Source organism: Crocodylus porosus, unplaced genomic scaffold (genome assembly GCF_001723895.1).
Source record: "Crocodylus porosus isolate Cpor-Errol unplaced genomic scaffold, CroPor_comp1, whole genome shotgun sequence".
Lineage (NCBI taxonomy): Eukaryota > Metazoa > Chordata > Crocodylia > Crocodylidae > Crocodylus > Crocodylus porosus.
In genome coordinates, this window is record NW_017728948.1 from 75,199,413 (window position 1) to 75,214,287 (window position 14,875).

Sequence of the window (14,875 nt, forward strand, 5' to 3'; positions counted from 1 at the left end):
CCCAAGAAGGTTCCTATGCACCAGTCGTAACAGAGGCTCCCTATAGGGGCTAGGTATTAACAGCTGAGCTATCTCCTCCCCGATATTCCTGCCCCATTTAATCCGGTACATCAGCCCCTGGCTTATTTCAACCCGGGGGCCTGCAGTCCAGCTTTCGGGGGGGCTTACCTGCTGGTCCTGTTGCGTAGTATCTTCCCCTCTGAATGGTCGAAGCTCGGCATCAGCCTCTTGGGCTTCCCAAAATTGGGTGCTATTTGCGAGATTCTCTAACTCCTCATCATCCGTCGGCTCGGGCTCCGTCCCCATCAGCCCCCCATGCGGGGTCTCAGGATTGTTGAATCTCGCAATGATCTCAAATATCTCGGGCCAGTCTCTTCCCAAGATCATGGGGTATAATATGTTTTCCTTTAATCCCACCAGCATTCTTCGACATGTCGCTTGCACCCGTACCTCCAACAGGCGCCTTTCGAAGTACGATTTTCATTTATGTAAGCAGACCAGGTGTATTCCAGGGCACTGGGGTGCTTGTCTCCACTCTATCATGGAAGGGCGCACCAAAGATTGCCTGTGTCTACTGTTGCTACAAGGGGGCGGCCCCCGACCCATGCTCGCACTTCCGGTAGCGGTTGCCCTGCGGGAGGCACCCCGGCGCACACCCCACACTCCATGGGTTCCCCTTCCAGAGTCTCCTTTTCCCTCGGGGGACCTTCAAAGTTACTGCGATCCTTCACAGTCCATCCTCTGGTGTTCTGTGGGCAGACCCGAGCTATGTGTCCTTTCACTCCACAGAGGAAACAGAGTGGGCCCGTTGCAGCCACCCTCCGATCCCCTTTGGTCTCCTTATCTCCCTTTATCGGGGCGTCCCGTCCCCGCATACCTCTGTCGCATCGTAACTCCCCTTGTGCCGTGTCAAATTGTTCAGCTAGCTGGAGGGCTTGGCGGGATGACGTAGGGCCGTGGCACCTGACCCGTCGCTGCGTGTTGTCCTCCAGGTCGATCAGGAACTGCTCCAGCACTATGTGGTCGCAGATTTCATCTTTCGACGTGACCTCAGGTTGGAGCCACTAGTTCGTTTTATCAGCCAGGCCCTGCCACAGGACCCGGGGATTTTTTTCCTCTCTAGACTTCTTTTCCCAAAAGGCTTGTCAGTGCTGGTCCGGGGTGATATCTAGTCTTTGTAAGATTTCATAGATTTCATAGACATTAGGGCTGGAAGGGACCTCGGGAGATCATCGAGTCCAGCCCCCTGCCCAAAGGGCAGGAAGTCAGCTGGGGTCATAGGATCCCAGCAAGATAAGCATCCAATTTACTCTTGAAGATAAGCATCCAATTTACTCTTGAGATAAGCATCCAATTTACTCTTGAAAGCATCCAATTTACTCTTGAATAAGCATCCAATTTACTCAAGATCTCAGTTTTAACTTTGTCATAATCTTGGGCATCACTATGGGACAAGGCACGGTATGCCGCTTGCGCCAGTCCAACCAATAAGACCCCCACATATCCGGCCCATCTTGCTCTTTCCACCCCGGCAGCTATGGCCGCCCTCTCAAATGCCTCCAAAAAGGCTTCAATGTCGTCCTCCTTGGACATCTTGGGCACATTAAAGTCCCATGGGCCCTTTGACACCTGTGTCTGCTGTTGCAATAAGTGTTCCTGAATACTCATTTGTCTTAGGGACTGCTGTTGTTGTTGCTGCAGTATCTGAGCTAGTAAACTCATGGTTTGTTGCCAGGGCTCAGCCCCGGCTATCCCTGATGGGTGCTCCATCTAGGCCTTTTAGGCCGGCCTAGGAAGCCTTCGCCATGTTCCCGGCCAATGCACCACTAGTGAGAGAGGCTAGGTACGTCTTTGGCCGCCGTCGGCCCAACCTCTCTACTAGAGACCGCTGCCAGAAAGACAAAGAGTGACTCACCCCGGTTTGGATGAATGTACACGTCTGCCTCGCCTGCCATGACTTGGATGTTGATCTGTACTGGTCCAGTTGGTTTGGCGCATACAGTCCGGAAATGAGACTCTCCTCTTCTCTGGGGTCCCTGGGTTCTGAGGGCTCCTCCACCCCTACACCCTCACCCGATCCACCGGGTAGGACCGTCCAGCCGGATCGGTCATCCACTTATGATGCTCCAGGATAGCACCAAAATAAAGCACAGTGAAGTCAATGGAAAGAAAATCACGGCTAAGGGTACCTAGGGTGTACCGCTGGCTTCAAATCTCAACCACCGGCCCCAGTGCTACCTCGACTGCCGAAGGGTGGGGAAATCACCCCCTCCACGACGGGCTGCTTCACCTGCATCACCCGAAGATAAAAGAAAAAATGTACCAGCAACTCCTTCGTCCCCTGCGTCCACCCCACTACTGTCCGCTACGGCTCCGACCCGTACAGGGTCCCTGCTGCTCCCCGTGGCGTTTAGCCCTCTTCAGCCTGCTGGGCCTGTTTCCCTGGGTTTTGAGCCCCGCTGGGGAGCCCTGCTTACCCCAGAAGGTCCAACTTGCACCTCCAAACGGCTTGGATCCGCCAGAGAGTGCTCCCACCAGCGTCGGCTCCGGCACCCGCTGCTTCCGGATCCGCCACACCTGATGCTCTTCTTATGCTGGTCCGGGTCGCTCCGGCACCTGCTGCTTCCGGGTCTCTGCAGGAGGTAAGTTTCCGCTGCCCGCCATAAGCCACGGCATACGAGCCGCGCCGGGTCGCGTCGGCTCGGGGCTCCCCGAGCCCGGCGCTTTCTTCACCCCCTTACAGCATCCATAAATTGTTGGGGTTCCAAAGTTGTCTAAATATTATTATATTTTCCCTTGTAACATACATAAGGGAATGTACATTTCACCTGCAGTCTGATTAGGGAAGCTTATCTCTCTGCTTTCACAGCTCATGTTTCTGCAAAGGAGAAACTACTAAATAATGTATTAAATATGAGAGGAATGCTTAGGAAGCACTGAACAGAACTCTCTACCCTCACCATTTCATATAACTTGAGTTTCCATCAGAACAGCCTCATTTTCTTCCAGTAGGACTGCAGTCTGTGTAACACTGAAGGGCAGTAGTGGATATCTGCTGTGTAAAGCTTTCCAAGGGGCTAACACAGCCACATCTTCATAAAATCCATTAACAAGATCAATTATATCCTCTGCCCCACTCCTCCCTGCCAGTGATATGCTCTTCGCAGCTTCTGTTGTCTTGTTTCTTTTCATACTCTGAGAAAACAAAAATACTTGCTGTGCAGTTCAGTGTTCAAAGGAATGAAAGAGGAGAAAGCAATGCCGTAATAATGATTGACATGACTCTTCCTTTTCAGATGTATCTTCAGTCTCTAAATATTGTAGGGGTTTTTAGAGGGGATAAGATACAGAGGGTTGAAATGGTTCATGTATAGTCTCAGCTACTGTTTTTGTTTTTTTTCAAAATCATGGTAAAAAAAATTACAAGCCAATTTGTTCAAATATGGATATTGTTCTGGATTAAGGTGTCTAGCTTTTGCAAACTCATTGGAATATTATGGCCTTGGCCATAGCACTCACAATATGACAGGAGCTGTACAGATACAAAAAAATAAACTGTTTCCATCCAGGAGAGTTTTTATTTCTATAGCACCTATAGTCTTTCTATAATCTCTCTTCACATGAGTTGCATGTGGTGTAGAAATGGAATTTTGTTTCACTCTAAGTCCTTTTTATATTAAGTTTCTGAAAACTTTTTTCCCTGTCTGGAGAAGATTGGTATGTAGGCTTGTTCCCTATGATTAAAACAAACAGTTGGTGAAATGTGCTGCCACTGCTATCAAATGAGGTTTGCCAGCCTGAACAGTAGAACTTGGAGAGATCTACAAAACTTGTATCAGAGATTTTATTTTGCCTAAACTTGGAAATAAATTTAACAAGGACAGACAACTAACATGGAAAGAGATATTCAATACCCACCTTTTATATGCGTTTTTCCAGTCTTAATTTTGTAAAAGACTACAGAGGTAGCCAGCCCTGCTCAATCAGAAAGAAAGTGGGACGGTGTGGTATCCCTACAGACTAACTGATTCAGAGAAGCAGGAGCTTTCAATAGAATCATCCAGCTCTGAACCAGTCTCTTAGATGCCAAAGAGCATAAATGGAAGATATTCCCCATGCAAAAGTAGCATATTGGCTTTAGACTAAACATCTATGATCAAATCTCCTATCGCTTTGACAGCTAATTATTGGGAAAGGAAGAAAATAGCTGCCAGATGAGATTTCAGTTCTTTGGCTGTTTCTGATGAAATAAGCAGAGGTTACGGGTTGTGACATAAATAAATCACCTGTTGCCTATGTGATGAAGTGAAAAATCATTCAGATATTGACAAAGCATTGGAGTAGTAAGTTTTGTACTGGTATAACTACACTGATGCAGTGACACGGGTGTGGGGAACCAGTAGGGGGTGCTCCTGTGTTGAACCACCCACCTCAGTGCACCCAACCACCTTCCAGGCTCCAAGTGCCTCCCTGGGGGCACCTCACAACTGGCCAACCCCTTCCTGGAGCACACCCTCTAGCCTAGGAGTAATGCCACCACCACCCAGGGCCTGGACTGATCCTGGCTATGTGCCTTCTGGGAAACACAGGCCTAGTAGCCCTTGAGGGTACTCGAACCACTTCAAGAACTTGGGGTGCTTCCCTCAGTCTGAAGCACAAATAGTGGTGGTCTCCCTTAGTCAGCCAAACCAAGGGGATCCCAAGGCATAATCTAGACCCACTCCCAATAAGTCTCCCACACTAGGTACAAAGGAGAACTTTATTGGCTACAAGGAGTAGGTTTGGAATAGGGTACAGGGTAGAGCAACATCAGCGAAATCCCATAGAGCAAACAGGGTGGCTAGGTAGCCTCTGATCACACATCTGAGTTACTGCAAGCTATATATCTAGTTAGCTTACGAGTATCATCCAGAGGCAGGTGGAGATTCCCTCTGGAGGCAGGCAATTCATTGATCATGATTTTCAAGAGAGAGAGCAAGTTTCAGAAGGTCCAGCTTCCCTCTCTGAGTTGTCACCATGGCCACTACCCCTCCTCCTGAGCAGTACTTAACTTATATAGACCTTATGATCTCATTTCCTCATTTACCTGGTCCAATGGAGGCCAGCACCTGTTGGCTGGCAGCCAAACAATTTGAAATGCATCACTGGTTGCTGGGTAGACTGACATTGCTTAGAATAATAGGTAGTCTAAGCCTCCCACCCAGGTATGTGATACCAGTCACACAGGCAGAGGGAGCAGGTTTCCCCCTCCCTCAGGAATGTATCCAACTCAGGGTTACCTAAAGAGATGGGATGTCTGCCCTCTGCAGGGACCATGTTAACTAAATTGTCACATAGCAGAGTTTTTGAGGAGAGACAGAGGTAGCATTCTGCCATAGGGGTTCAAAAGACTAGCCTAGATGTGCTGCACTTGTATAAAGCAGAGCTTGCCCTGGTGGGATTTACCCCAGTTTGGAACAGCAGGGAGTATTGGCCTTTGAGACTGATGTTACCCTTCTCTACATCTCCCAGCCTAGAATTACCGTGGCTGCTGCTGCTACTCCAGAAATAATTAAGACCTTGGGAAACCGGGCTTCTAGTGAAAGGACAACTTTTCCCATTTTTAATCTGCCTGAATTTAATAGACATTACACTTTCTTACCAATGGATATGTGGGGAAAGATGAGCTATGAAACCTTGTGTTAGACTTGATGTTTTGACTTTCCGTGGTGTTAGACTTTCTATCTGGAAAGTCTGTGCACTGGATTTTAGCAGAATCTTAGAGCTTGTCTGCATACGGAAGCCAGTGGGAAGTTACTTCAAATTAGCTCAAAGGTAAACACATACATATTATTCATTCACTCACCATCCTTGTAGGCTCTGCTTCTGCACTAGTGACGCCTTTATATTGTTTAGGTCCACGCACTTTAGCTAGTCAGCGATACCTATTCCACATGGGGTGTTGTTGGTTTTTCTCCATGCAGAAAAGTCCTTTTTAAAATATAGGAGCCAATTTATTTTAGCTGACTTAGCATCTGGATAACAATACTTAGTTTTACAGAAATGGAATAAAGCAATACTGGTTATTCAAAGAACTGCCTAGTACGAAGGAGTCATTGACTTTGATAGCAAGTCAGAAAAATATTCAAGATGTTTTTTAAAAGAATACTAAATGATAATAGTATATAGAAAATTAACGTCTCTCTCTTACATTTGTTAAAAACATACATTTATTTTAACATAAAAGCCATAAAGATTTCTGTGTCGCTACCAGTTACTTAATTGAGATAAAGGTCAGATAGCTTCCCTCTGGATCTGAGGTGGCAGAGGGTGCTGCTGTTTTTAAAAAAGGACCTTTCTTATGACATGGGTGGTATAGACTTGTGCAACAGAGCACTTGCTCTGACACAATTCACAGAGCACTGATAATGCCTTTTAACGGTAGCAAGCATTAAACAAATAGCTTAACCCACTAAGGCAGAGCCACTTCACAGTTTATCTACCTCCTTTCCCTATCCCAGCTCCATGTCTAGGTCCTAAGAGCACATCTGCATGACAGTCCATTGTTTTGGTCAGGCTTGGATTTTTAAACATAAACTCTCCCATCTCCTGCTGAGAGGGACCAGGATGAGCAGGTTTTAGAGATCCTTGTCTGAAATCTAGTAAATCTCTGCTAATCTGTGAAAGTTTTCTGGTTCTTAAAGGAGCTGACAGTGCTCATGACTAATTCATGTGACCTTCATCTGCATGGGAGCTTTAAACATGTACTTAATGTACTTTGGCCACTGCTTCCTTTCAGCCTGTGACTAGCTCCTCTGGGACTTAAGGCTGATGCTTCCAATGTCCATGTTAAATCCATGTTACAAGACTCGTTGAATTGCTGTTTTGGAATTATCCAAAAGAGCAGTAGGAGCCAGTCTTTTTGGTAGATGTGCCACAATTTAACTGGACCCTCTCTGAGTGCCACTCCAAATCCACTTCCCTTATATGATTTGCTCCTCTGGTTTCTGCTTCCTACCCCATCAGCCACTGTGCTGATCTGCCATGTGCCATAGACAGATTGCTCATGGCACTTGTGACATGCACCCCACAGGTTGCCTCCTCTCTTCAATAGATTAGTGAAGTGTTAGCATCTAAGGCACTCTGATAGAAGTAATTGTCTAGGAAGGTGCCCCATGCCTTCCTTCAGTCGGAAGTTCTTTCCCTTTTTTCAGTGCAAAAAATGGCAGACAGCAGCTTTCCTATCTGCTGAGCCAAATTGTTCATTTCCCCACAATAGTGCTTTTTCTGCATATTTTTTTTCTAATTCTAGGTGCAGCAGCTGTGGGAAGTGGTTGTTCTGGGGGGAATTCATGGTCACTGGATAACTAGGTGGTACCAGACTCCCCCTCCCCACCCCCTAAGAATTCTGAATATGTTCCTCAATATTCCTGGAAACTTTTGCTACTGGATCTTGTTGTAGGTTTTATATGACTCATTTCCCAAGGCTTCAGTGTTGCAGAGATACTGGCTAATGATATTACCCCTTTCTCCCCTCCTCTCTCCCTCCTACCCAACTAACTGGTATTTGCCTTTTTCTTTATCATGGAACATACAAGTTAAGGGTCAGGGTGGCACCCATCATTTCAGAGCAGCCTTGGAGCATCAGAAATATCACATTGAGAACATCAGTAAAAACAAACTCTGCTGTTACCATTTCCTCTCCTTCAACCACTTGATATGTACAGTTCCTGGGTACTCTGATCCACCTCATGCAGACTGTACCCAGGTGCCTACACTAAATAAATAGTGTAAACTATTTATTTATATCATGTCAATTCCCAGAGGCCCCAGCCAAGGCTTCATCATACTAAATAAAGCACAACAAATAAGGTAAGGGTAAAGCTGTGGTGTTGTGCAGCTAACAACGTGTGAGTGCTGGGGTTGCAGTGTTGACATATCAATAGTTGCACCATGGAGCTGTACCAGGCTAATTTGTTGACAGGCAGAAAGTAGGGCAAGGTGGCACCTTATAGACCAACTGGTTCAGAGAGGCATGAGCTTTTATAGAGGCAGCGACCTACCATATGCTATGGTATTAGGTGTTGCTTACAAAAGCTTATACCTCTCTGCAAATGCTTCCTCAGCCTGACGAAGGGCATGTGTGCCCAAAAAGTTGCTAAGAAGAATTTTTTCCAACTATTTAAGTTGGTCTAATAAAAGCTATTGGATTTACCCTTGTCTGCCTTTGCCTCTCTGCAAGTTTCTCTCTAAGGTGCCACCCACTACCTTCTGCCTGTCTTCAGACTAACCTGGCTAACTATCTTGGTGCTTAGTTTGCTATTCTAATTCAGGATGAGAAAGTCATAACACAAGTTTCTTATTAGGTAATAGATTAGTGTAAACAGGCAGGAGGCTATGTTTTGTGGTTAAATTGTCTCAGTGTGTTATCTAGAAAAGATGTACCTTTGGCATCTTGCTTAGGTAGGCAGCATTTCCTTTGTTTCTAATAGCAGGTCTATACAAGAAACTTTTGCTGATGTAGTAGTGTCAGTTTGGAGAAACAATATTTTCCAGTGCCTTACCAGCAAACATGTATGCACCCTGAAATAGCTTGCTTCATTTGAGGACCCTGGGTAAATTAAGCTGGCAATATCACTCTTACTGGCTGTGATTACCCTAGGTGGGTTTGCCTTTAGAGATACACTGTTATAGCTATACCAGCAAACCTTTTCTAGTATAGACTACATCTAACAGTATGGACACATGAGCAAATGGTAACAAGGTAAAAGGGAGTGGGAGCTGACTATACATCAGGTGCTCTGCAGGATCTGTTTGGTATGTATCCCTATCCTATAGTAAATGGAAGCTATAGTGGGAAAGTTAAACCTCTAGGTGAACAATTACTGAGGTTTAGCTTCCACTTACCAAGACGTGTGAAATAGCTATCATGGAGTATCTGATGTGAGATTACCAGCATCTGATGCCTTCCCTGCCCCTGCCCCATCACCCCATATTTTGATCACTTTGTCTGTCTACAGCTAACGTTGATATAACTGACATTATTCACCTGTCTCAGTGCGAAGTATGAGCACTCCTTTTAGCCCTGGGGTTGAGCTCTTTAGAAGAAGAATGAGATGGCATTTTTCAGAGGACATTTGTAGACTGTAAATCCTTTTGGTTGGGGACTGTCATTTCCTATCCATTTCTTTTGCCTCGAGAGCTGGCAGGCTCTAATCCGGTTGGCATTACATGCACTGCCTCTGGATGGTCATTATTTATGATCTGCATTTAGACCCGGAGAGAGGTGGGCGGACCCCAACTAGGTGCTGTATGCAGTTAGATGGCAAGGGTGTTTCTGCCTCAGAGTCAGAGCGGAGCAGGGCTGGAAGGCAACACCACACACGCGCAGCCTCCCCGCCTGGTCAGCAACCCCACGCGGGGCGAGGCTGCCTCGGCTCGAAAGCAGGTCCGTGGCCGCCGTGCGGCTCCCAGCGGGCGGGGCCGGGAGCAGTGCAGGCCAAGCCCCGCCCCGCGCTGTGACGCCCAGAGGATTCCACGACCCCAGTCCCCTGCTGGAACGCGGGGCCCCGCTGGAACCCGCCCCCCCAGCCTCGGAAAGCGGCTGCGCGGCCGCCCATTGGCTGCAGGGCCCCTGGAGGGCTGGGCAGCGGCGTGGAGCCCCGCAGGCCGGAGGAGGGGGGAGGACAGGCGGCGGCTCGCTCTGATTGGCTGAAGCCTTCAGCTGCTTCCCGGGAACGCGGGGTGGGAGCGCAGAGTCCGGGGCACGCTCGGCGCGCGGAGCTCTCTTGTGCCCGCCCGCAGCCAGCCTTTCCTTGCGGCCGCCTGCCCCCGCCTGTCCAGGATGGCTTGCGAGATCCTGCCTCTGCAAAGGTACCGCCTCCCCTCGCGGCCCCTGCTCAAGCTGCCCAGGGAGCTGCTGGCGTCTCCAGCCTTGGAAGCCCCGCGGTAGACAAAGCCCTGGCTGGGACGGTCTGGCTGGGGCTGGTCCTGCTTTGATCAGGGGGTTGCACTAGCTGAGCTCCCGCGCTCCTTTCCAGCCCTCATCTTCTGTCCTTCTGCTGCACACTTATGACCTGGATCCTGACCAGTTCTGGCCTGGTTTCATAGTTTCACGAGTTTCCCGCTTCTCCCGGATGGAGGCATCAGGGTACAATTAGAGCTTTTTTCCCTCTTTGCCCTGAGAGACATTCGGCGTAGTTTTTCTGTTCTGCTTGGTGCTGGGAACCCCAGTGTCAGCTCCCAGCCAGGCTCACTGCCTTGCTAAGAGATGCGCCTGGGAAGATTTATCAGCAAAAAGCTCCATGTCTGGGAGTCCTGCGGAGCGTGCCAGCCCAGGAGCAGGTTTGCATCTTCAGGTGGCCTGTAGCCAGGCTTGTAGATTAGATGAGGGGGTCAGTGTATCTGGCTAGGGAGGAAAGGGTCTTCCTTTGTGCATTCCTGTTTTAATGCTTACTAAGATGTCCCCGTCCTCTGTGGCAGAGGAGGGGCTGTGTTGAAGCTATGGAGATATTTGAAGGGATATAGGTCCATTTACTTCTAAGAGGCACTTATACCCTCTGTGCCATTGGGTCTCAGTCTGTGGAGACCTGAGTCTCCCATCAGAACATGCCAATGCTTAGTTTTCCCTTGTTTTTTGATGATGACAAAATATTACAGCATTTCTTGTGGGGCAGAGTTGAGAAGAGGCCACAGCAGGTTAGCATCGGTTCATTGTATGCAAAATCTCTGGGTCTATCTTGTGAATCATTTGTATAAAATAACAGTGCTACACATTGCAGCACCCTGGTTGAGAATTACAGCTCTGTGCTTTTGATAGTGTCTCTGAAGCTGAGTTAGGTAGGTGTTTCCCATCACTTTACTGTGATGGAGGACTATAGTACAGTAATGAAGACAGCTAGAGGTGACCTGATGCTCCACATATATTCACCCAGACATGTCAGGAGCAGTCTTTCTTTAAAATGGCCTTAGAAACAAGGAAGATTGGCTTGTCAGAGAAAAGCTGTTATGATTTCTTTGCATCCAGGTTTGCATCTGCTTACCAGTGATTTCATTGCATGCTTGTATCAGAACAGTACTGGGTAAACAGCAGCTATGGGTTTGGGGGTTTTTTGTTGGGGGGGCATTAAGTGGAAATATGCAACCTAGTGAAAAACAATTCTCTGTTGTGTCATTGAACATTTTTACGAGCTGCTGTCTTTGGTTTTCTAGATACTGGGTTTCCCTCCCCCTTAACATCTTTAAAAAATATGGGGAATATTTATCTTTACATAAAGTAAACAGTAGATTAGTCATTTTAATGTTTTTTCAGCACAGCACTAATGACCTAATAGTATTGTGTTTTAACAAATGATGTGAAGTTTCTGCCTCAGTTGGTGGCTTTTGGGGGAGGGGGGGGTGCAATGTTCCAATCAGAAACAGTAGCTGAATTTGTTGTCAAAACCTTATCATCTTGGTATAAGGTGGAACAAGGTGAATTAGTCCTCTGCAGGTAGATGTGGAGGAACTCTGTTTTGCAGTAATGCAGTCCAGAGGCTTCCATGTTGATGACTGCAGAGAAATAGAAATACTGTCTCTAGGTCTTCAACAAGAGTTAGTTACTGTACACATTTCCATTTTAAGGTTCTGTATCCCCAGATTTCTCCACCCTTTTTCTCTCTGGGAGGTGCTGAGCATTGCAGTTGCTTGTCAGAACCAGGTGCCTGTTGTTTGCAGTTTATTGCAGTCTCTTGACTAAGTATATTCTCCTCTAGGGAAGTCTCTTTTATTGAACTGCTTTGGTTATGTTCCTTATTTTGTTGTTGAAATAATTTACTTGAGATCATGAGAAATGCATGGTATTTGCACAATAATATACTAAAGTTGTGTTGTGGGTTTTTTTTTAAAGGAAGCTTCTCTCTCTTGCTCTCTGATTAAACTGCATGTGTTGTAGAATCATTTGAGCTTTGTAGTTAAAATAATAGAATAGACACCAGAAAATGTATAAACAATTTCCTTTATTTCTACATTTCCTACTCTACTTCTGATCTAATGGCAAATCACCATGTAGTCCTGAGAGCCCCCTTCCCAACATGAGTTTAGGGATCATGCTATTTTTTTTCTCTCTGAAGTTTTTTAGCCAGTCTTTTTTCTTTTTCTTATGTTATCTTTGCTGTGGGGACAAAAGGCATATGTTGGAAAAGTAAGGAGGGTGGGAGGGGGGTATTGTGGTTTTTTTACGGTGAGATGATTATCTTGTATCAGCTCTCCCTCTATACAATCCTGGAGGAGACGAAGCATTTAAAATGTTTATGGTGAGGTATCTAGGTGGGGCCAGCACCCATCTCCCAACTGTGGATGATCTTGCCTGGTTTATCTCATGGTGAAACTACAGAGCCTTTCCTTCTCCAAGAATTTACAGCAGCCTGGCCAAAATGGGTTAGTTACCTTGCAGCAAAAACTTACCTTTTTTAGCAATGAAGGCAAAGCCTCAGATTCCTGAGCATAGAGCTCCCATTGGCTTAGCTGACAGCCAATTTATTGACCCAAGTGCTGCTGTGCAGTCTAAAGCTGGAGAGCACCTATGGAGTAAGCTTCTACCTCCTGGCTGTCTTGGGAAACAGATGCATTTACAGCAACAACCTAATGCTGGGCCCCAGTCCTGCAGTCAGATGTGTTCAGATGGACCTCTGCCCTAAGGCCTGCATCCTGTCAGAACCACATGGGATGTAAGTTTTTACTTACACAGACTTATACATTTGTGCCCATACCCATCGCAGTGGGGCCCCTGTCAACTGGGCTCAGGAGGTGCTGTAATACAGACAGTAATAATTCAGTATTTCCACATGGTTCGTCTAGCCAAGGAAAATGCTGTTATTGAGCAGTTCTGATCACTTAAAGTAGGTTGTATATTGAGTTATTGACTCTTCTTGGATGTGGTAAGATGTTATGTGATAGATCATTTCTGTCGATCCATCTATCAAATGCATATGTGTACCATTTACCTGTCTATCTTGTCATCTGAGGAACGGCATGTGATGGGGCATACCGTCTTAGTGAGGAATAGATGCAATATGAGTGCCAAGACTACAGTAAAAGCTGAGGTGGAATGCTGAGAGCCCCTGGCACTCCAGAACCATATGTATCATGTTGCCCAAACCCTTTAAAAAGTTCATTATTGCATTACTATGGCAGCTTTCACAAAAATGTCCCTGACATGTCTTGCATGAAGGTGGTGGATAAGAATGCCCTGCATGTCATTATACAGCATTTTTGTAACCTTGTAGCCTCAAGTGTTTTTTACTCTTGGCTAAATTAAATTAGTTGACGTAAGGCAGGGGTTGTCAACTGGTGGTATGCATACCCCTGGGGTCACTTCGAAAGGTCCCAGAGAGTATGTGGGGGTGGGCGGGGACAGAGCGCCACCACCCTGCGCTGCTGCCTCACAGGAGCAGGGCTGGAGCGGAGCAGGAGCAGGGCCACACAGACGCTCTGCGTCCAGTCACTTGCCACCCCAGGAGGGCACACTTATTAAAAAGATGGCCACTGAGGGTACACTTATTTAAAAAGGTTGAAAACCCTTGATGTAAGGAATAAGGAAACCATTCTGAATGTTGTTTTAGGCTCCTCTGAGCATTAACTGAAAATGGACCTTGATGTTTTCCAACCTGTACAGCAGCAATTGGTCATGCGGACTAATTGTCATTTGCAGTCAGCACTAAGCCTTTTGTATTTACCTTCTCTGTTTTTATAAGTACAATGTATTGTATTTACCCAAATCCAAGATGAGTTTGAATTTAAGACAGTCCCGCAATAATTACATTCTGTACATGGACAATTTCTTATTATTTTCCATGTATAGAACCTAATTATTAAGGGGTCATGTTAAATTAATTTCTTAAACTTGTCCCTCATCTACCACTGTAGCAGGGAAAGCAGCGGTGTGGGGGCAAGCAACCAGACCTCCACCCCCTGCCCCCTGTGCCTGCACCTGCCCCCCTGCTGTGTGCCCTCCCAGCCACTTGCCCACACTGCTACCTGCCCCTCCCTTGGCCTTTTGCCCACCTGCTGCTTTCCCTTCAACCTTTGCCCCTCAGCCATTTGGCCCCATGCCACTTAACATCAGTAGTGGATCTGGGGCAACACTGGTGGTGTCCCTGGCCCTGGGCTGGCCCAGCCTGGCCAGCCAGAAGCAATGGCAGCACCCCTGGGCTAGGCCAGGCCAGGTCAGGTCAGGGCTGGGGCACAAGGTAAGTATCCGGCTGCATAGTCTCCCCTGCACTCCCCACAAGCCACACACCGCAGGTCTCTTGCATGTGGCCCCCCAAATGTACAGTCTTCTGTGGGTACCTCCCACCACACATCTCTTTCCCTACACTACCCTGATATGGGGCAGACAGCAGTTTGGCTTCTGCTACTGCCCTGGCCCCAGAGCTGGGACTGCAACAACTGCCTGCCTCAGCCAGTACTCAAATCCAAGATGAGCCTTTTTCCCCCCCCCCCTCCGTTGATTGTATTTGAATGAATACAGTGTATTAGGTAGGGAAAGCCATTTTTGTTCTAGAGGCTGTTCTTCCTGTTGGTACTGTAGTCTTTCCACTGTATTAGCTTTTATTTCTCAAAGCAGTGAGGAGCTGTTTGGAAAGTTCTATTGTAAATAAGCCAAACGCGATCATACTAGTTCTTCAGACTTCCTGTAGAGGAACTTAAAAGTGCTTTCTAAACATTGCCAAAATAAGTTTTACACTTCTCTCTCTGTCTCCTCTTAGAGAGATCTTGCAATTATAGCTGGTTTGTTTTACAGGTAGTTGTGAGTTGGTTTGTGTTTGTGCATATTTCCAAGATCACAGGCAAAGTCTGTAACAGAACCAGAAATACAATCCAAACTTTAGGACTCCAGGTCCCATGCCTGATGCTT

At 46.9% G+C, this 14,875-nt stretch overlaps 1 protein-coding gene across 6 annotated transcripts in view; it reads left to right on the forward strand.

Moving 5' to 3' along the window:
- FAM13A (family with sequence similarity 13 member A) overlaps window positions 1–14,875 on the forward strand; it is a 236,904-nt gene that overhangs the window by 151,441 nt on the left and 70,588 nt on the right. The window contains exons 1-2 of one of the 6 annotated variants that reach the window (XM_019552865.1): window positions 9,776–9,852; window positions 10,020–10,323. The exons of 3 other annotated variants lie outside the window; for them this stretch is intronic. In XM_019552865.1, coding sequence (XP_019408410.1) covers window positions 10,250–10,323 — 74 coding nt within the window. In that variant the 5' untranslated portion in view covers window positions 9,776–9,852; window positions 10,020–10,249. Of the gene's footprint in view, window positions 1–9,680; window positions 9,853–10,019; window positions 10,324–14,875 lie in introns of those variants that run through there. 2 more of the 6 variants (XM_019552866.1, XM_019552867.1) reach the window with 2 other exon arrangements.